The sequence below is a fragment of the Ochlerotatus camptorhynchus genome, unplaced genomic scaffold (assembly GCF_037179485.1).
Source record: "Ochlerotatus camptorhynchus isolate MF236.1 unplaced genomic scaffold, CSIRO-AGI_Acam_v1.1 ptg000267l, whole genome shotgun sequence".
In the NCBI taxonomy this organism is placed as follows: Eukaryota; Metazoa; Arthropoda; class Insecta; order Diptera; family Culicidae; genus Ochlerotatus; species Ochlerotatus camptorhynchus.
In genome coordinates this window covers 2,965,185-2,987,388 of record NW_027040757.1, presented here as the reverse complement: position 1 = coordinate 2,987,388, position 22,204 = coordinate 2,965,185, and the positions used below count along the sequence as shown (strand labels likewise).

The 22,204-nt window shown below is 43.8% G+C and overlaps 4 protein-coding genes across 4 annotated transcripts in view; 3 read left to right on the top strand and 1 right to left on the bottom strand.

Moving 5' to 3' along the window:
- Window positions 1-22,204, top strand: part of LOC135705449 (hemicentin-1) — a 599,061-nt gene that overhangs the window by 130,376 nt on the left and 446,481 nt on the right. The gene's annotated exons all lie outside the window — the stretch shown is intronic.
- LOC135705473 (probable endochitinase) lies at window positions 3,877-4,653 on the top strand. Its single transcript, XM_065227222.1, has 2 exons — window positions 3,877-3,921; window positions 3,979-4,653. The coding sequence occupies exons 1-2, from the start codon at window positions 3,877-3,879 to the stop codon at window positions 4,651-4,653; spliced, it is 720 nt and encodes a 239-aa protein (XP_065083294.1).
- On the top strand, window positions 9,946-10,850 carry LOC135705448 (uncharacterized). Its single transcript, XM_065227200.1, has 2 exons — window positions 9,946-10,047; window positions 10,104-10,850. The coding sequence occupies exons 1-2, from the start codon at window positions 10,006-10,008 to the stop codon at window positions 10,737-10,739; spliced, it is 678 nt and encodes a 225-aa protein (XP_065083272.1). The 5' UTR covers window positions 9,946-10,005; the 3' UTR covers window positions 10,740-10,850.
- LOC135705447 (proteoglycan 4-like) lies at window positions 10,802-13,660 on the bottom strand. The gene is made up of 3 exons (XM_065227199.1): window positions 13,428-13,660; window positions 13,074-13,335; window positions 10,802-13,016 (listed from the first exon to the last, which is right to left on the bottom strand). Exons 1-3 carry the CDS (start codon window positions 13,470-13,472, stop codon window positions 10,861-10,863), a joined length of 2,463 nt encoding a protein of 820 aa, XP_065083271.1. The 5' UTR covers window positions 13,473-13,660; the 3' UTR covers window positions 10,802-10,860.

Genomic DNA, 22,204 nt, shown 5'->3' with positions numbered 1-22,204 from the left:
TAGATCGTGCAGCACATTTCATTTTTCTTATGTTGGAGAGCTGCCGCTCCAACGGTGTTTCACCTCATTCTTTCTCTCTTTTGCTTCTCCAAGAGTGTGAATTTTTTATAGCTGTAGCGCTGTAGGTTAGCTAGCATACGAGGAAGATTTTATACGCCTTTAGCATTGTTCATTTTCCATTCGTTAACAGACGAGTGGTTATGACACGGGCCCTTAAACTTAGCGTCGTTGTTTCGATTCCAGTCCGGGAGTTGCGTTTTTTTTTTAATTTTTTAGCATTAAATATTATTTTTCATAAAACAAATTAATTAAATTCATACCCTTTTTTGCTAGCTAAAAAGCAAAAGGCAATCTTATGAATATCGATAGTTTACTTCACTAAGTGTGGCGTGGTGGATTATCAAATATTCAGGGACCTAGAGTTTGTAACTAAGTTTATAATCACTTAAAGTAAGTTGAGATGCTTAAATTCGCAAATCGATTGGTTATAAAAAAATATTCTATTGATTTTTTAGCAATTCTACAAAGGGAGGTTTTAGTTCTTTAGAGTCGTTCCCTTATATTTATGTAGGAAATTATGATAAAATGAATTAATTCAAATAAGACTCCACCCTACTTCATCGTATGGCGCCCGTTTCCGTTCTATGTGCAAAAAACATAAAAGCAAAACTTTTTCACTAATCTTGTCGCAAACATTTAATTGCCAACGGGATTAATTACAATTGTTGTTGAAATACTTGCGCTAATGCAAATAATATAAATAATATATATAATATTTTAAAGCCAATCGAGAAAGGACTGTTAGCACCTTATTTTAATTTTTCTGCCACTTCGGACACATCGTGAAGCAAACTGCGCTAGTGGGGCCTCAGATAAATAGCCTAGGCTAGATACGACTGCGTTATTAAAAGCATACAATTTAGAATTTATCATGCTTTTGAACACCATACAGTCACTGAAACGTATATTAAATGAGTATTTTAAGATTATGCACCCAGCCTTACGTTTGCAGTAATTCCCATAAATCTTTAAACCACCATGGTTTCCTATTTCGCACTACTTCTGCTATGCTCTTCTATCATCCACAAGTTAACGTTATCTGACCGTACACTTCGTAGTTGCTCCTCCATGAATGATCAGAACTAATCCACTTGCACAGAGAACTACATAGATGGTGCATGGGATAAGCTTTCCATCTTCAATGTACATGCACATTAATTCAATCTATAGATCAATTCACAGCGCCGGCCACGTCCTCACGGTCTTTTGGGGAGGGAAGGATGATTAGTTCGACGTTCGGTTGTTCCTAGAGACCGAGAATACCTCTACATCTCCACAGCTGTTTCGGGAAGGATAGTTGTTTTAGTGATGTAGGTTATTTTTAAATCAGGATTCACTGTGATAAGTGATGGGATCGGTTTACAGAAAAATTTGTTTTTATTTAAATCTAGTGGGGATAGAATAAGGCAAAGTGAAAAATGGCAAGGAAGGGGACAGACCTGGGATCGAACTCCCTACCTTCTGCTCAGTAAGCAGAAACGGTAACCACCGAGCTACCGAACCTCGTCGTAATGCTACATCGACATGTTTCGTCTAGGAATGATTCTCTGATAACTGTGTTGGGGAAGCAGCATATGCATGTACGTAATTGGTGGATTTGTTATTTAATTCGATGCTTTTGGACAATGCTGGACATTTACCAATTTTTCAATAGTTTCTTGTTGGAAATCAACATTCGGATTCATTGTTATCGATATATTTCTGATCAATTGGTGATAAAATTATTGAAATTGGACCAGGGGCAGCTGAGTTATTAACGTTCAAAATCTTTCAAAATTTTGTTTCATGTTCCATTTTCGGTTTTCACAAAGTGCACCCCCATATAGAAATCACAGACGTAGTCCTACGTCAAAAATCATCGAACTGTTTACCAAAAGTTCAAGTGTTGAGATTTCGGTAAAATTTCACAGATTTCGGTAAACTAATCTAAGTGTGTATGCTTTTGGAATATTTATCCAACTCCACTCATTAGGTTCTGTACAACATCTGGCTGCAGCTTCTTCTGTACGGAAACCAACTTTTTCTTCATGTCTTCCTCAGATTTGACCTCCTTGGCATGCTTCCGTAGTGCCTGCTTTATAATAGCCCAGTATTTTTCGATGGGCCTTAGTTCCGGTGCGCTTGGGTACGAAAGTGATCCCTTGAATAGTGGCACGAAGCTAGATCCGGCCAGAACATCTTAGAGCTCTCGTGTTGCTTCAACAGAGGAAGCAGACGCTTCTGTAGATACTCCTTGAGGTAGATCTCCCCGTTTACAGTCCCGGTAGTCACGAACAGCGCACTCCATTTGCTACATGAGCAGATCGCTTGCCAAATCATGTATTTCTTGGCAAACTTTGAAAGTTTCTGCTTCCTCACTTCCCCCGGAACATCAAACTTGTGCTGGGCGGTGAAGAACAGTAGCCCAGGAATCTGCCGGAACTCCGCCTTGACGTAAGTCTCATCATCCATGATGAGATAATGAGGAGGCTTCGGTGTTCAGTTTCCAGACCCGCGACTTTCCCACCGGATTTTGCCGTTCGTCACGATTTGGAGCCTTCTGCACTTTGCACGTATGCAGTCCCTCCCGGTCCTTGGCTCTCTGAACAAAAGACTTGGACAGATTCAACTTTTTGACCACATTCCTGACCGAAGCATTGCGATTCCGCTTTAACGCTTTCACGACACGTTTGTGATCCTGATCACAAATAGAACATCCATTCTGACCGCATTTCTCCTTTCGCTCGATTCACACGACTCACCGTTGACTGTACGATTCCGAGTTATTTTCCGATATCCCGATGAGAGAATTGAGGATTCTCCAGTTGCTTGCGAAAGATAATTTTTTCGCCATTTTTCCCAACTTTCGAAAAACTGACAGCGATAAAAATACAGTGTAAACAATACACTATAAACTACTTCTTTCCAAATTTTCAAGAGAAAATACCCAATGGGACATTTTCTACAGCGTTTTTTTCCCGTGATGCAATTTGATGTGGGAAACCCTTTATTGAAAAAAAAAATGAAAAATTCAAACCAAAAAGTTATGGTAAAAAACGGTTTTTAAGGGGGTACTACCGTTTATACTCTATTTTCACCCTAAAACATCGTCCAGTTGAGAGATAGAAAATTGTTGACTTCGACAAAGTTTCTTAAAATAATGTCATCTACAATGTTTCCATATATGTTCATCAACTTTAACAAGGCATAAAAAAGTTATAATTTTTATCTTAGTGTATACCCGCCTTAAGCAAAAAAAATACCCCTCAAATAAAGTACTCAAAAATTTAAGAAAAATTCTATAAAACACCAAAATGCTACACTCAATTGTTTCGTCGCAAATGGCCATGTCCCACTTTTTTTTGATTTCGTCCCACTGTGCCCCGTTAGCTACTCCAATGCGTATAACTGGTTCCAAGCGCAAACAAGTCCTAATAAACCTACATGGTTTGTTTGCGTTTGGAACCAATTTCATACAATAATGATCAGTAGGATGATTTGACAGCACGTCCCCCCACCCCCGGGAGTTTACTCGAATGCCCAATAAACTCCTCTCACAAAGCCAGTAAATAGACTATTTAGGCTGAACAAGCCAACCTTGGCTAATTCCACCAACCCCAAAATATGTCACCACTGTGTAATTCAAAGCGCTAGACTGTCAACATGCAATGTTTAGAATAAGTCTCACGGTCAGATAATGCTGTTTACTCTCCCGAATGTTTCCCACTACTATATAAATTGCCCATCAACCCCGGTTGCTTCAGTCATTCGTATGCTGCACTTTATAGACACACCAGTTGCATTTACGTCTCACAAAGTGTTATTCATTCCAACAAAATGGAGTTCCAAAGGAACCCCTGTTTGAAGCTGACCTTGGTCCTGGTAAGCTCAAAGTTCCAGACAATTCCAGCCGTTTCCTAAACTGTACATCCTTCACAGATCGCAACGTTTCACAGCGTTCATTCCCAGTTAACCGGAACGGACTGCAGCGGTAAAACCTATTACTGCTTAAACGATCAACAGTTCCAAGTTTGCATAGACCTTCCCGGTGGCAATTCGCAAACAGTGGACGATTTAGCCTACCCGTGTCCTTCCGATTCGTTCTGCGACAATGCCGGTCAATCGGAATGCGATTCTCAAACAAGACCAACGACGATGACAACTGTAGCACCAGTCAGTACCACCACCACAAATTTACCTTCATCTACGGAAGCCCCTTTCTCCTGCACCAAGCCGGGCCGTTTCCCCAATAGAAACGATTGTCACCGATACTATACCTGTACGGCTGGGTTGCGTCAAACGGATTCCAGCTGTATCTTCGGTATGGCGTTCGATCCCGTTGGGCAGCGTTGCACCAGCGATCAGAGCCCTTGTCAATCGAAGTTTTCCTGCCAATCTTCGGGACGTTTTCCGGATCCTTCGGACAGCAGCAGCTACTTCTGGTGTCTGAGGATCGGCTCTGGCTTTACGATGTACCATATGAGTTGCGCCTTCGGCCAGCCATTTGATCCGATAAAGGGACGATGTGCTGGATGGCTTGGCATTAGACAGGGTGGCGCTGGAGTACAAGTAATGCGAATGGCTTCTCCAGGACGAGGTGGCTATAACAAGTGAACGCCATTGCTGTTCAATGGGGCTGGATTTGTGGGAAATCTTCAGCGTTGTCTAGAGCTGAGTATTGAGTTGAAAAATATTCCTGAAATTTCGTGTCGATTTATTTCGGAAATAAATATTATTCTTCATTCAATCAAAGTGTTTTGCTACTTCATACGTAAAGTTAACGATTTTCAAAAATGAGAGGAATGTTATACTAATTAATTAATTCATTAGCTGAAGAAAGTTCGGAGCTGGATAGATTGATAGTTCCCATAGAATACGGCAGTGTGAAAATGAAACAGAAGTTGAAATTGAGCAATGAGCCGTAATTGCAAAAATACTAATCAAATTCGCATTCCTTTACCAAACTCATATTTTTATGGATGAGGGTATTTGTAAATAGTTTAACCACTTAATTTTAATATTTTTACTTTCATCGGAAAATTTTACCGAGCTGCCAATGATTTTCCTTCCGACATCTTTTAGAAATTTGTTGACGACTTAGATTTTTTGAAATATTCATCTGATTTCATTGGAAGCTTCCTCCAGAAGTTCTTCTGGCTTCTATAGTAGCTTCTTTTTACTTCCGCTGAGAGGTTCATCAAACTTTATGAGCACGTTTTTTAAAAATGTCATTGGAAGTTTCTAGTTAATCGTTTTGACGTAGACTACGTCTTACGGAAAGGTACTTGGGGTAAATCGAAAATCTAAAATTGCGACCGTTACGAAAAGGTGTAAGGTTTTGAACGCTTATAACTTTGTAATTTATAGATGAAATTAAAATCCAAATACACCAATCGATAGGAAATAACTCTCACAATCTGCTACAATAAATGTATTTCCAATTTTCTCAAAAAAAAAAAATCGTTGGAAAATGTACAAAAAATAGGTGATAATTTTATAACTGTTTCAACGAAATAAACGTTCTTCCCAAACCAAGTCGTCATAATCGAGTACCATTTGGTTGCGCATCGTTTTGCTTGAACATGTAAAACTATATAATAGCTCTTCTGTCGTTCCTCCGCTCATTAAAGCTTCGGACGGCGTGGCAAGCAGAAGCAGCAGCAAATCAATGAATTTTGATGATTTTGGGGGCGTCCCTGTGTTGAAGTGGGATCCATAGGGACGGTAAAAAATCGTTTACATCTCTAAGTAGTTTGTTACAAAATTCATGCACCAGGTGGATTAGCGAGTTTCTGAGTGGTGCTGTGTTTAGTTCGGTTAAAAAAATAAGCTTCTTAGAAAGAAAGAAGGGCAAAAAGTTAAGAGATATAAATATATTCTGAATACTTGTAGTTCTAGTTCCCTATTATGTGCTTAAGAGGTGGATAAATTCCTACGTTAAGCTATCCAATGAACATTTAGAATTATGATCCTGCTTGGATGGAGGAATTTTTGATTGCTTGAAGTAGCAAATTATAATTATATATTGAACATGGAACAAACTAATTTTGTGAAAGCACAACTCTGAATATCAAATTTTCGATTATGCTGATGGAAAGAGAGTGAGGGGGCAATCCCAACTAACCAACAAGCTTGCTTAGTAATAATCCGACTAATAATGCGCAAAAGCCATGTATTTGTCGTATGTTAGCTTTATATAACAAAATCAATCCAAATTAGCGGGCTTTTCGGTTACCTCTGGGATGTGCAATACATGCTTGTGAACGAACGCTTGGGAGATTCAAAGCGTAGCGCTGAGAAACGATTTGCAAGCTTGGAGAGGTGATTCGTTACCAATCCTCAGTTGAAGGAGGTGTTTTGCGAGTTCACGGAGGAGTATTGGATGACCACTGTCCGAGTTAGCGTGCTATTTCCTGTCGCACCATACTGTGTTGACACAGGGTAGCACAACAACGAAACTGCGCGTTGTATTCGATGCTTTGTGCAAAACTACATCGGGATTCTCGCTCAACGACGGGTTGATGGTTGGCCCTGTAGTCCAGGATGATCTCATCTCCAATCACACACGGTTGCATTTACATCGCATCAGAAGTTTCACCTGATTCTGTGGCAAAAATCCCCGGATGAACCGATCGAGATTTTCCAACTGACGACCGTTACGGACGGTACGGTACAGTACTCGTTGCTTGGTATAGTTAGCAGAAGATGGATAATCAACTCACCCAATCGCTGAGAACATCCTGCGGAAAGATTTCTACGTTGACGATATGATCACTGGAGTTGATGATCTTGAGGAAGGTAGAAGGCTAGCCAAAGAAATAGTCAACCTGACCAATTCAGCTGGATTCACTTTGCGCAATTGGGATTGGAATAGCGAAGAAGTTCTGAGTGCACAGCAAAAAAATAATTTTGATATCACGTCAAAGTGGATGCACTACAATCATGTCGAAAATATGGTGTAATATTACTTGCTAAAAAGGACAAAATTATCATTAATACAATGCATGAACTGACATTACGCTGCTTTTACTGCATTTGTTTATTTATGTGGTCATAAAAATTACATGAAATTTTCGACATGATTGTAGTGCATCCACTTTGATGTGATATCAAAATTATTTTTTTGCTGTGTGAGCTTCCATCACATCTACATACGAGATGAACGGGTTGTATTTGACATGAATTCGCCTGCAACGTCCACTTCCGTCAAAATTTTGGGGCTTTTCTGGAGCCCGACAAGTTATAACTTCTGATTCACCGTTTCCTCATGGAATCACACCCCAGTCGTTACGGAGAGAACCATCGTCTCCGATGCGTCCAAGTTATTCGATCCTTTGGGACTGATAGGTCCTGTCGTCTTTGAAGCCACAAATCTTCATCAAAACGTTATGGAAACTGCAAATGAGTTGGGACGAGCCGCTCGCTAAAAACTTGCAAACCTTTTCGCTGAAGTATCGTAGGAATCTCAGTGCCCTAGAATCCATTATCATTCTCCGATCGGTTGAGTACAGCAAGCAATGCACATCTATCGAATGGCATGGGTTCTGTGACGCCTCTGATAACTTGTATCTTCAATGTACGTACGCTGATGGATGGATTTGAGTCTAGTTATTGATTTCGAAGTCAAGAGTAGCGCCGCTGGAGGATTTGAAGAAGAAGAAACGCTAGCAGTCTACGCCCGTCTACATTAGCGTAGCTAGACAATTTATTTGGAGGGGGCCTTGATTATTCTGGAGGGGGCCTAGATAATTCTGGAGGGGGTCTAGATAATTCTGGAGAGGGCCTAGATAATTCTGGAGGGGGCCTAGATAATTCTGGAAGGGTCCTGGCCCCCCTGGCACCCCCCTTAGCTACGCCAATGCCCGTCTAGAACTCTCGTCCCCTCTGTTACTCAGCCATCTATACAAAAAGGTGCATCGTAGCACTCAACTGGCAGTTCCCTCGTATTTCTGGACGAAGTTCAACATCGTGAAATTTTGGATTGCTTCCACTCTATCGTGATGGCAGATTATTGTTGCAAATAGAGTGTCCGAGATCCAGCATCTTTCAGAAGGAGGAGTGTAGCAGGAATAGAAAACCGAGCCGTCGTTATCTCAAGAGGTGTATCCGCCACAAAGCTTCAATACCAGAGGTCCCATATGTCTACACCAAGCTAGAAGCAACTGGCCCGAAAATGCTGAAGAAGCTATTGATCAGCTGGATCCAGCAGTTCTTGACGAACCTAGCACCGTTTCCATGCCGCTATAAGCTTCATCACCGAGCGAAGCCTAGTTCGCCTAGGGGTCTGGATTCGTCGATTTCGCCACAATGCCCAGATAGCTAACCGAACTTCCAGGAAATTCGGTTACATCGGAACGCAGGAGTTTGAAGATGCACTCAAGCACTTGGTTCCACTGTCACAAAAGGAGTGCTTCTTAGCAAGTTTGTTCCGGGAGGTGCAGTTTCAAGATTCGTCCAGGATATCATCGTTGAATCCACAGATCCATGAAGGCATCGTCCGCCCCGATTTCGGAAAGTCGGAAGCATCCGATGATACCATTACCACTTGAAGATGCTTCACTCCGGGCAACAAGTTCTGATCGCAAGCCAAGAGAAAGGTTTTGGATCACGAACATCCGCAATCTTGCACGAATGCATCACCTGCTCCCGAAACAATCCCCGATGTCAACAACAGTTGATGGTCGAGCTTCCACCGGGAAGAGTAACTCCAGCACCACCATTCATGTCGTAGTCCTCCCGTGAAGTGCTATATTTCTATATTCGTGTGCCTCGTCACCAAGGCAGTACAAATTGAACTTGTCGCCGATCTCGCCACAGAAGCATTTCTAGCAGCACTGAAACACTTCACTGCTCGTCGAGACGACTGTGCGACAACACCAAGAACTGTGTAGGAGCTAATCGAGAACTACGGAAATTGCTGAAGCAGTTCCAGAACGCAAGAGATGAACCAGCCTCTGGCTGAAAGTCTCGCTAATAAAGATAACCTAACCTAACATCCAGAATGCAGTAGCCAGTAACGCCGCATCGGAAAGAATCGACTTCATGTTCATCCCGGCAAGATCACCAAACTTCGGAGGTTTATGGGAAGCTGCCGTATAATGCTTCAAAAACGCCTTCAAGAAAACCATCGGAACAGGGGCTCAACCGGAGTTTACGCAGGAATCTCCCTGAATTTTCCCAAAAAATCATTCTAAAAGTTCCTCGTGAAATTCCACCGAAATTACACTTTGAACTCTTTTAAGAAGCCTTGGTAGAATTTTTATAAATTGTTATAGAATTCTCCTCATCTTTTTTTTTTTCTTATCCACTCTTATGTTGTTCCTCATGAAGATCCGTTGGAATTCCCCAAGAAATTCTACTAAATTTTTGCTCAGGAAATTTCCTAAAAATTTATGGATTTCCCGTTCGTTTGAAAAGTCCAGGACCTCAAGATTTTAGTTTCCCAGTTTAGTTTCACTTAAATTCGTCCAGATCTAAAGTGTCGAGGCATTGTCTGAACTGCTGACTACGGATTACTCACCGTGGTCACTATCGTGAAACCGACGAATCCACCAGTAAAAATCTCGCTTGTGAAATATGATAAGTGCGCAGAATCATATACCACAACAATGCCACTTTATGATCGTTCTGATAAGCTGACAAAGAGCTGCTCCAGGTCAAAAAGCAAAAAACGTTGAATTTTTGAAATTCTCTGATTTGCATGAAACTTTGCATAATTGTTTTTGCAGGGCAAGATGCAAAATGGCCGAATTTTAGCAGAACTGTGAATGATTGCCCATAGCAAACAAATGATGCAAAAGTTCCAAACAATTCAAAGAAGGTCGAGTCTAATCGATTCGTCATTTCGCGTGGAACTGCTCCATAGTGAAACAAAAGATACCACCGCTCTATTTCGGTATAAATTAAATAACCCTGGCCCTGAATCAACTGTTTCCGACCGCACGAGCTACTGTGAACAGTCAAAGTATGTCTAAAATGGCCCATCTAGTAGCGATACTCCTCATTGTGGTAAGTAAACATCAGCTGATGTGCGGATTCGTCATTAATTTTTCGTATCACCCTAGACGACTGCACTTCATGTGGTTCAACCCCAGGCGGTGGGCACGGATTGTAATGGAAAGACCTTCCTCTGTTTGGACACCCAAAGTTTCCAAACCTGCTCGCAATCCTCCAGTGGTCAAACTCAAACCTTTGACACAACAGTTAACGCATGTCCAGTCAATCAACTCTGTAGCAATGCAGACTCAAGTGCCTGCAGCTCATCGACAACTACCCAAGCCGGTACTACGACGTCAACGACTGCACAACCTTCCACAACATCCCAGCCAATGACCACCACTACGGAAAGCCCATTTACATGTGAAAAATCTGGTCGATTTCCACACGAATCCGAGTGTCACGAGTTCTACCTCTGCCTGTGGTATCCGTTTGGTATCGTTAAAATTGAAAGCACCTGCCTGTTCGGAATGGTCTTCGATCCGACGACGCAAAGATGTGCCCAGGATCAGACCAAATGTCAACTGCAGCAGCCGTCATTTACCTGCACATCGGCCGGAAAATTTCCGGATCCCTCGGATTCGACCAGATACTTCCTGTGTCGCTGGAATGGAACGCGATACGAACTGTTGAAGAAGACCTGTTGGCTAGGTTTTACGTTCAATGCAGACCAGTCTAAATGTAATGGATTTATCGGGTTTTAAAGTCTTGAAAAAGAAACTACACCCAATTTGCTGACGATAATAAATAAAATTGCTATATTCGGCTATATTTGGAAACGGTGATCACATTGCGTAGATATTTTAAAACTTAATCCAAAATGCTTCAACCGCACAGCACATCCACATCATCCGTACAAAGCTGCAGGGCCACATCGAACTGCTGTCCCTTCGGGCACTTCAGTTTGCTCTTCTTGAACTTGTCTTTCTTCTTGAGCGTACAGATAAAGTACCGGGAGCAGTTGTTCGGATCCGGGAATGTTCCCTCTTCGGTGCAGTCGAATTTGACCTCCTTGACCGGTTCCTCTTCCTCCGTATCCTTCGAGTGATCCGAGTCCGCAGATTCACTCACCGAGTCCGAATTTGAACTTGAATCTGAATCTGATCCATCATGACCGGAATCAGAATCGTCTTCATTCGATACTAGCTGAGGTGTTGGTGGAGAAACGCATCGTCTACGGTACGGATCGAAAGTCTGTCCCAGTGGACATTCCTGATGGTACTGCAGGTAGCCTCCGAAAACGTTCCACACGCACCAGAAGTACTTGGTGTTATCAGCGACATCGGGAAAGCGTCCCGGGGACGTACAGGTGAACTGACCGGGGAAGCATGGACTTTGGTCGGCAGTGCATCGCTGCAGGATTGGATTGTAGGCCATGCCAAGCAGGCAGTTCTGTTCCAGTTGGTAGAGACCGAAGGGGAGCCACAGGCACACATGGTACTTGCTGCAGTCGTGGGGATCCGGGAAACGACCTGATTGCTGGCAGACGAAGGGCAGCTCGGTGGTGGTTGTGGGCGCGGAGGTTGTCGTTGATGGCTCTGTTGAGCTGGGGCCAGCTGTAGACTCTGTTGGGGTTTGTCCGGCTTCTGGATCGGTATTTGATCCACCGGATTCGGTAGCTTCAGAATTGACGTTACCCTCCGTGGTTTCCGGAGTCGAAGTAGAACTGGATGTTCCTTCGGTTGGATTGTTGGTTACCTGAGGATCAACGGTTTCTGGAGCTGCTTCAGATGTTGCTGCAGTTTCCGAACCGTTTTCTGATGGGTTAGCAGTAGTTTCCGAGGCACTTGTAGTCTCTGGGGCAGCTGGAGAGGTTGGGGATTGTTCATCCGCATCGGTGGTAGTTTCTGGACCTTCCGAAGCATCAGTAATTTCTGGAGCAGCTGTTTCCTCTATGCCAATGTCTTCAGTTGTAGTTTCCGAAACACTTGTCGTTTCTGGCGCAGCTGTGCCTTCCGGTTTATTGGTAGTTTGTGGAGCAACTGTTGTTTCGGGAGCTGCTGTTGTGACTGGGGATGATTCATCCTCACCGGCATCAGTAGTAGTTTCAGAACCATGCTCTTCAGTAGTCGCTTCACCTGCTGCATCAGTTGTCGTTTCCGGTTGTGATTCGCTTGCAGCTGTAGTTTCCGGTTGAGATTCTCCTTCACCGTTGCTCACTGTTGTTTCGGCTTGAGCGTTATCTTCAGTGGTGGTAGAAACTTCCTGTGGCTCTTCCGGGGTAAGTGTAGAGTCTGGCAGTGGCTCTTCGGAAGCAGTCGTAGAGTCAGGTTGCGGTTCTTCTGAGGTGGTCACCTCTGGAACAGCTGTAGATTGTGGCTCATTGGAGCTGATCGTAGTATCCGGATGAGATTTTCCGGTGGTGGTAGCAACTTCCTGTGGATCTTCTGATGCAACTGTAGAGTCTGGCAGAGGCTCTTCGGAAGCAGTCGTAGAGTCAGGTTGCGGTTCTTCTGAGGTGGTCACCTCTGGAACAGCTGTAGATTGTGGTTCATTGGAGCTGATCGTAGTATCCGGATGAGAGTCGTCAGTGGTGGTGGTGACTTCCTGTGGCTCTTCCGGTGCAAGTGTAGATTCTGCTTGTGGCTCTTCGGGAGCAGCCGTAGAGTTGGGTTGCGGTTCTTCCGAGGTGCTCGCCTCTGGAACAATCGTTGATTGTGGTTCTTCTGAGGTGACCGTAGTATCCGGATGAGATTCTTCGGTGGTGGTAGCAACTTCCTGTGGCTCTTCTGATGCAACTGTAGATTCTGGTTGTGGCTCTTCGGGAGCAGTCGTAGAGTTGGGTTGCGGTTCTTCCGACGTAGTCAGTTCTGGAACAACCGTAGATTCTGAGTTGACCGTAGTATCTGGATGAGACTCTACGGTAACAGTCGTTATTTCTGGGTTGTCACTGGTCGATTCTGTAGCAGTTTCCTCCGTCGCGACTGAGCTTTCCGGTTGAGGTTGCTCGCTTGGGACTTCCGTTGTATTATCCTCAGGAGCTAAACAATATCATTGATTAATAAATTAAAATTCCACCCCATTTATTGCAAACCTACTTATTTCGGTTGGTTCTGGGGTGGTAACCACCTGTGGAGCTGCCGTTGTAGCTGGCGCAACGGATGAGTCACACTCGAATCGACCCGCATTGCTGCAGAATGTCCCCCATGGGCAGGACTGGGCCTCTTCATCTACGGTTTGCGTCTTCCCCTCACCGAAGTCGATGCAGATTTGAAACCGTCGGTCGTCTAAGCAGAGGTAGTCTCTCCCAATGCAATCCGTGCCGATGGCTTGAGATCGCACCGTACGTAGCGTAACAATCTGCGGGACAAGAAATGCGAGAGAGCAAATGCACTTTTAATTATTGACACCATTCTTACAACACTGACGGTGGTGAAGGTTTCGGGACTCACCAGCACGATAAACTGCACAACGAGTAACTTCATTAGGTTTTCCATAGTAGAGAGATCTTTGACTGGAACTTAGACTGTGAGATGATTGCTGGTACACTTTCTCCAATTCGTTTAGATGTGAATTCGTTCGAAGTTGATTATTGAATGACTTGTTTGGCTGTTGAACTTGACCAATTTATAAGTATAATATCTTCACAGATCTGTTTCCTCAGTTTCTAAGCTTAACAATAACAGCCACATACCCTGTAATCCCATTATAAGCATTGACACAGTAGTGCCTTAATCACAGATAAGATATGACAGTCATCTTTCTCTTCTGCTGTGTTGTCATGCAATAGCTGATCTTTCCGAGTTTCAGTTGCCAAGATAAACAGAAGATAATTAATCTCACCTCAGTTCTCTGTTGTTTTCTGCTATTTCGTTACAGGTAAATACACGGTACAGGAGATCTGCACGGTGGACAGGCTGTGGTATCACATCATTTCTCAAGAATCGTCATAGTGTTTACGACCTGCAGCAGCCAGCTGATTCACAATCACAGACAGGATGAACAAAATACCAAGTAATTGTGTTATATGAAATGTTTTCAAGCGATGGAGCTCAACTTGATTTGTGTGTCCGGTTCGAAATGGTGACGAAGGGTGGATTTAGTGGATTTCCATAGACTTCCATTTCTTGATAAATGGATCATTTTTCGATGGATACTTGGGATCAATTTTCACTGACGCCAATTTTGTAACATTCAAATAAGATTGCATCATCTTGAGCAAAGTTTGATAAGTCTAAGATTTACTTAGACGATCTGTGACACAGAGATGTCCCAGAACCCTGATGTAGATGTTAACCTTTCACCAAATTTTAGAGCATTCTGATTGCACTGTTTGATATTAAGAAGATGGTGGTTATCTAGTTCTATTTTGCTCTTTCAATTCGTATTGAGGTCCCCAGCAGCTGTGTAAAATTTGAACGAATTTGGTTATAATCTCGATGTGCGGGAGTTTTTTAACTTTTGTGTGAGAAATGGGACGATCCTATAAATTTCCTTCCCGAAAATCCAAATATTGCTCAAAATTTCATCAAGTCTCGAACTAAGATTGAGAATACTATTCAAAACATATTTGTCGGAAATCATAAATCGATTTGATTTTTGTACTAAAAGCTATTCATATTTCACTTAAGATTAAGTGTTCCACACGTATCTACAAGCTCATAGAGGGCCTCAGAAGTCTAATCGATTTGCAGTCTTGCACAAAGTTGTTCTGCATAGTGTTTGATATATGTCCGAGGTTTGGTTAAATTTGAGTAATATTTGATTTTTTAGCAAGCAAATTAATAGGTTTGTTTCGTTTCCCATATATTTTCTATGCAATTTATTTTTCGTTTTGGCCTTTAGCTGGTTAGTCTCTTAAAAAATTCTCCCGCAAATCCAGATCATAACTTAATTCGTTCAAATTTGACACTGTTCTTAGGGACCTCAATACGCATTGGAAAAGTAGTAGGGAATAGGTGGTTGTGATCCACCATACCAACTTGACCCACCCTACCCAGGCAGCACACTTCCATCGAAATAAGTTGATGCAATTCGATTGTGACTGAAGTATTCTGAGTTCTGAAAAGAACTCTGTGAAGGAAAATGGTTCCTAAGGAAATGCTTGAGAACGATCCATCAAAGTCCTGTAAAACATCTTGGGTGAATTTTCAAGGTAGCTAAAGCATATAAACGTTTTGAAGACTTCGCACGCAAAGCAAATATTTTAACGCTAAATTTGGCGTAAATTTACACGATATTTCATTGAGCGCAATATTCCACCTTGCCCGCTGTGCGCCTCTTCTTCTTGTTCCTGTTCGGTCGCTTTTTAGAACCATTTTCACTGGGTCGTCGTGCGGCATTCTTACGACGTGCCCTGCCCACCGTAGTCGCCGTGCCCAGCCTACCGTAGTTTTCTGTTCGAAAACACCAAGGGTTGGTCCTCCACGAGCATAGTTCAGGTCTCGTGGTCGTAGAGGACCACCGGTCTAATCAGCGTCTTGTAGACAGTCAACTTCGTGCGGCGGCGAATTTTATTCAACCGGAGCGTCCTCCGGAGTACAAAGCAGGCACGATCCCGTGCCATAATGTCTTTGAACAGTGAGCCCAAATACACGAACTCGTCAACCACCTCGATTTCGTCACCGTCGATCTGAACTCGGGGTGGGAGGCTATCATTGTCTTCCCTAGAACCTCTTACTTTCATGTATTTTGTCTTCGATGCGTTGATGGCAAGTCCAATCCGCCTGGCTTCAGCCTTCAGTCTGATGTACGTTTCCGCCATCGTCTTAAAGTTCCGTGCCATGATGTCAATGTCATCGGTGAAGCCAAGAAGCTGGATAGACTTCCTGAAGATCGTGCCACTCGTGTCTATCCCAGCTCTTCTGATCACACCTTCTAACGCGATGTTGAACAGCAGACACGAAAGTCCATCCCTTTCGAGATTCAAAGGAACTCGAGAGTGTCCCCGATACTCGAACAACGCACAACAGTCGATCCATCGTCGCCTTGACCAATCGCGTCAGTTTATCCGGAAATCCGTATTCGTGCGTAGTTTGCCATAGCTGATCTCGATCGATTCTGTTGTATGCGAATTTGAAATGATGTGTGGGCACGTTGTTTTTGTGGCTTTTCTGCAGAAGCTGCCGAATCGCGAAAATTTGGTCCGTTGTAGCGCGGGCACCCATAAATCCCGCCTCGTACTACCTACGAACTCTTTTGCAAATGGTGACAGGCGCCGGCATAGAATTTGGGAGAGTACCTTGTAGGTGGCGCTCAACAGTGTGATCGCGCGGTAGTTGCAGCAATCCAATTTGTCGGCCTTTTTGTAGATTGGACATACGACACCTTCCATCCACTCCTCCGGTAATATCTCCTCCTCCCAAATCTTGGCAATTACCCAGTGCAGCGCTCTAGCCAGTGCTTCACCACCGTATTTTAATAGCTCACTTGGTAGTTGATCTACACCAGTTGCTTTGTTGTTCTTCAGCCGACCGATCTCCTCCTCAACTTCTTGAAGATCAGGGGCCTGTAGCCTGTCGTCTTCTACGAGTGCGCCAAGGTCTGTTGCCGTGCCACGTTCGTTTTCTGCTGCATCACCGTTGAGGTGCTCGTCATAGTAGTGCTTCCTCCTCTCAACCACCTCACACTCGTTCGTGAGAAGGTTACCGTCCAAGTCCTTGCAGGTATCGGCTTGCTGCACGTAGCCTTTACGTGAACTCGGTCTTCTTGCTGACGCTTCTTCCTTTGAAAAACCGAGTTTTGTCTGTTCCGCGCTTGTCTGTTCCGCGCTTGTCTGTTCCGCGCTTGTCTGTATCGCGCCACATTCAATCTCGTGCGGTGTTGCAGCATTCGCGCCCGTGCTGCATTCTTCTCCTCTACTTCTAGTTTGCATTCGCCGTCAAACCAGTCATTTCTTCGGTCCGGGATCACAGTACCTAGTGCTGCTGCAGCAGTACTATCTATGGCGGAACGGATGTCCCTCCAGCCATCTTCAAGAGAAGCTGCGCCAAGCTGCTCTTCCGTGGGTAGTGCAACTTCCAGCTGCTGTGAGTAGTCCTGGGCAACTTCGGCGTCCCGTAATTGCTCAATGTTGGGTGGCGGCGTTCGACTTTGACGGGTTTTATGAACCGTCGAGAGGTTTGAGCGCATGCATACTGCAACTAGGTAGTGGTCCGAATCTATGTTCGCACTGCGGTACGTGCGGACGTTGAAAATAAGAACGTGGTCGATTTGGTTTTCTGTGTGTTGGTCAGGTGATCTCCAGGTGGCTTTGTTGATATCCTTGCGGGGGAAAAAGGTACTTCGGACCATACCCCGAGAGGCTGCAAAGTTCACGCATCGTTGGCCGTTGTCGTTCGATACGGCATGCAGGCTGTTTGGCCCGATTGCCGGTCTATGCATTGCCTCCCCAAGTAACAATGTTGGTTTTATGAGGGTTCTGTAGACCATAATTTAGATATGTAGAACGCTATAAAACCTCTATAAAGCTTGCAATGTTACTTGGGTCCCGTCCTACCTGAGCGTTCATGTCACCGATGACGATTTTGACGTCCCGTTGCGAAAGCCGTCGTACACCTGCTTCAGCTGCGCATTGAATGCTTCTTTCTCGTCGTCGGGCCTCCTTTCGTGTGGGCAGTGCAAGTTGATGATGCTGTAGTTGAAGAAACGGCCCTTAATCCTCAACTTGCACATCCTCGCGTTGATCGGCTGCCAACCAATCACGCGTTGGCGCATCTTACCCAGCACTACAAAGCCGGTTCCCAGCTCGTTGGTAGTGCCACAGCTCTGGTAGAAAGTAGCCGCTCGATGCCAGCTTTTCCATATCTTTTGTCCCGTCCAGCAAAGTTCCTGCAGTGCTACGACTTCGAAGTTGCGAGGTTGAAGTTCGTCATAGATTAACATATCGCAGCCCGGAAAGCCGAGCGATTTGCAGTTCCATGTTTCGAGTTTCCATACCTTACCTTACCAATCAGGCTAAGGCCTTGTTGTCCTCTGCTGTCCGAAGAAGTCGTCTCCACTCTACTCGATCCATGGCCACAGTTCGCCAGCCTCGTAGTCTGCGAAGGGTCCGCAGGTCACCTTCTACTTGGTCGATCCACCTTGCCCGCTGCGCGCCTCTTCTTCTTGTTCCTGTTGGGTCGCTTTCTAGAACCATTTTCACTGGGTCGTCGTGCGGCATTCTTACGACGTGCCCAGCCCACCGTAGTCGCCCAATTTTCGCAATGTGGACGATGGATGGTTCTCCCAGCAGCTGGTGCAATTCGTGGTTCATTCGCCTCCTCCACGTTCCGTCATCCATCTGCACTCCACCGTAGATGGTACGCAACACCTTCCGTTCGAAAACACCAAGGGCGCGTTGGTCCTCCACGAGCATAGTCCAGGTCTCGTGGCCGTAAAGGACCACCGGTCTAATCAGCGTCTTGTAGACAGTCAACTTCGTGCGGCGGCGAATTTTATTCGACCGGAGCGTCCTCCGGAGTCCAAAGTAGGCACGATTCCCTGCCATAATGCGTCTTTGAATTTCTCTGCTGGTATCATTTTCGGCGGTCACCAGTGAGCCCAAATACACGAACTCATCGACCACCTCGATTTCGTCACCGTCAATCTGAACTCGGGGTGGGAGGCTAACATTGTCTTCCCTAGAACCTCTTGCTTTCATATATTTTGTCTTTGATGCGTTGATGGCAAGTCCAATCCGTCTAGCTTCAGCCTTCAGTCTGATGTACGTTTCCGCCATCATCTCAAAGTTCCGTGCCATAATGTCAATGTCATCGGCGAAACCAAGGAGCTGGATGGGCTTCCTGAATATCGTGCCACTCGTGTCTATCCCAGCTCTTCTGATCACACCTTCTAACGCGATGTTGAACAGCAGACACGAAAGTCCATCACCCTGCCGTAACCCCCTTCGAGATTCAAAGGGACTCGAGAGTGTCCCCGATACTCGAACAACGCACGTCACTCGATCCATCGTCGCCTTGACCAATCGCGTCAGTTTATCCGGAAAATCGAGTTTCCAATCGTAGTCCTTATTTCGTAGGTCTGTGCCGATTGTTCCGATTCGTATTTCTTTCTTCAGTATTTGCAACTTTATGTTTTTTCCAGGGCGGCTTGTTGGGCCTGCCCCAACCCCCTGTCTGCCGGGGGACCATCGTGCACAGCTCTGTTTAGAGTCCCACGCTGGCACTAGGATGGTGATCAGCCGCTCCTAACATGGAGAACAGACGCCGTTTTGAGCCGCACCTCCATGGTGAACAGACGCTCGGGTTGGCGAAGCATTTCCTCTATCGCCGTGCTATGGTTACCGCGACAGTGTTCACGCCGCACCTCTTCACTTTGCTTTTGCCGGACAGGCTACGCCATCCAGCTGTGTCCATGTTTCAGCTGGTAGTATTTTGTTTTCATATGACTCGGAGAGGCGTGAAGTAGGAACTTGTGAGGACCAGAGCTAGATATTCCGTTCCTTCCAGGTTGTTAACTCACCATTTTGTAGCCCACGGTGGTGTAGCAGTAAGCGTGATTGCCTCTCACCCCAAAAAGCGTGAGTTCAGTCCCAGTCGGCGCCACCGGGATTTTCTGAGGCATAAAATCTCTGATCAACGTGGGTAGACCACCTTTTCGTGGTACGTTACGGGATGCAAGATCTGCCACCGATTCCTGACTACTTCAAACTAGGGGAACAGGTTTTTTTCAGTAATCAAAGGAACACATCTTAGTCGTTGTTACAGTTTATGGCTTGTTGATAGTGACAAGACTCGGCTTTGTCCACCGAGAATGATCTTCAAACAAGGAAAAAATGAGCTAGTTAGTCTTCATCTATGTGATTCCTAATCTTCTATTCGTTGTTCCCTAGTTTAAAGTGGTTAAGACTAGGGTTCTGATGCATGGTTATTTTCGGTGTCATTCCTTAATTTTGTTGCTAAGGAATCCAATTTTGACTGACAAAGGGGCACGCCTTTGAAGGGTTTTTTAAACACTCCGGAGGGTATAAATAGCGGGACCTTTCAATTATAGTTGGATCCTTGCAATAAATGCAAGAATGACAACTGTAAAAAAATCGAATACTTCATCATTTCTCAATAGTAAGGAGTTATACCATAGAGGTAATTATAAGACCACAAGGTCCCGAAGAAACTTGCTCAACTTTTTGGCTCAGCTCTGGTACTATTTTCGGTCCCAAGCTAATTGATGCACCCCTCGAAACATAGAAAAATCCACGAACCCTTCATTTTATCTGTCAAATTTTCATAGCGAATCAAAACAAGCATAGTGTAGTACTAGAATCTAGCCTAGAATGGAATACGTTAATCGATTTGCTTGGGACCAATAGGCTAGTCAAGTAGTGAGCTAATTTGAAATCGTTAGTTTCCATCGGTTGGTAATACGACATGTACCATACTAAGGACACGGAATTTTCAGAACCTGATTTGAAATCGATTGAGCATGGTGAAGGGAACTCGATATTTTGAACCATCCAAATGTGTAGTTTGCAAAAGACGATCCGCACACATCTAAAGCGCCTTCTACTGATAAATAGCACAATCTTCAACTGATGAGCAAAACAAGCTATAAGCTTACAAGCTTTTTGCTGTTTGAATAGTTTGACGTACATCTGTGTGACGTGGAGGTGCATTATTACTATGGCAAAATATTGCTCGTAAAACAGTTCTAGGATTGGGCGATCTTGGATCGATCTTAGGGCAATCGATCTTTTTCATCCCGATTTCCAATTTTTCGGAACGATTCTTTGACTACGAAAGATCGAAAAAATCGATCTTTACTTTCGATCTCTTCGATATTAAAAAAAAAAATATGTGGTATTTTTTCCAAGGGTATTCGAAAAAAAAACGATTTTCTCTCACCAACGCTGAAAAACATGTGCAATCATACACATTATGTTTCATTTTAAACAAAATGGTAAAATCCAAGACTGTGCGAGATACATGGTGGACTTTGTACTATCCTTTCACTGCTATGAAAATTCCCATAAGAAACTGTTAATCTTTCCAAGAAGAGACGATGTTTTGACGGTGCCATCATCACCAATTATACGGAACAAATTTTTGGGAAAAACGAATTCGACGGCAACTGGGGAGCGGTTCATGGTAGATCATAACAATCAAAAAACTACATTAGAAGACCCACTGGTGCACTGAAAGGTAGAACAGCAGTCGTTTCTCGAGAATGGTTCGGATGAGGTGCTCAAACCAATGTACTATCTGTTGGAGTATGCCAACAAAAACAGATACAGTCTACAAATCAATCCTGCCAGCTACGTTAATCCAGATCACTTGCATTATTTAAAAGCGAACACTAGCTGATATCCTGGCTCATATAAATAAACCAATCTTTCTAAATATTTTAAAATTTGAAGGATTAGATTTATTTGTTTACTCATTAACAGATCAGAATAATAAAAAACAGATCATACTTTTAAATGTGAATGATAAAATCAGATCATGGATTGGTCTATTATAAACAACACATGATGTTGAAATTCTTGAAAGTGGTGCCAGAATTGATGAAAAATTATCGGGTGGCAGCCTTCATGACAATTTTTTAAACAATTCAAGCTGAACATTGCATTAGGTCCTAAGTAACCTAGGTAACATTGATCGATTATCTTCGTTGACTTTCTCTTTATTTAGTAACTTGAGCACATAATAACCGTTTTTTTTCTTGCGTTTGTCCTTTTAAATGCTAGATAAAAGCTTCTTTTACCGATCTATGGTCCGAAAATACCTGAGAATGGCTTTTACATGGCCGTATGGATGCAAAGAGATTCTGCATGCCCCAGACTGCGTGGTAAATTTACTGAATATAACGTCAACATCAGCATCACTCCCTATGTTATTAGCTGGATTACAATGACGTCACTATTTGCGTTTGCGATGTTTACAAATACAGCAACATTTGAATAGTTGTCTACCTCCCTCCTATGCTCATTGCTTCTTGCCGTCACATTTTGTCTACATGGAGAAACAGAATGATACAATACTGATTCAAGTTGGCAACTGAACTGATTTGATACACATAATGACAGTGAGCAAGTGTGACGTTCATTTCCTCTTTGTTAGCTTCGTAAACACAAGCGTATTAAAAAAAATCAAAAGATCGATCTACCAATGATCGATTCTTTGGCACCGATTTAAGCAGTGGATCGATTCTAGAGCCAAACATAAGATTGATCCGTCAAGATCGATCTTTCTCTGTAGATCATCTACTAATTTATATACGACCGTTGAAACCA

Bases quoted from the DNA above. Each gene is read 5' to 3' on its own strand.
- LOC135705447 (XM_065227199.1), bottom strand. From the start codon at position 13,472: ATGGAAAACCTAATGAAGTTACTCGTTGTGCAGTTTATCGTGCTG. The intron at 13,336-13,427 runs GTGAGTCCCGAA...CTTGTCCCGCAG, and splicing joins TTGTGCAGTTTATCGTGCTG to ATTGTTACGCTACGTACGGT. The intron at 13,017-13,073 runs GTAGGTTTGCAA...GATATTGTTTAG, and splicing joins CCCAGAACCAACCGAAATAA to CTCCTGAGGATAATACAACG.
- LOC135705473 (XM_065227222.1), top strand. From the start codon at position 3,877: ATGGAGTTCCAAAGGAACCCCTGTTTGAAGCTGACCTTGGTCCTG. The intron at 3,922-3,978 runs GTAAGCTCAAAG...CATCCTTCACAG, and splicing joins TGAAGCTGACCTTGGTCCTG to ATCGCAACGTTTCACAGCGT.
- LOC135705448 (XM_065227200.1), top strand. From the start codon at position 10,006: ATGTCTAAAATGGCCCATCTAGTAGCGATACTCCTCATTGTG. The intron at 10,048-10,103 runs GTAAGTAAACAT...GTATCACCCTAG, and splicing joins TAGCGATACTCCTCATTGTG to ACGACTGCACTTCATGTGGT.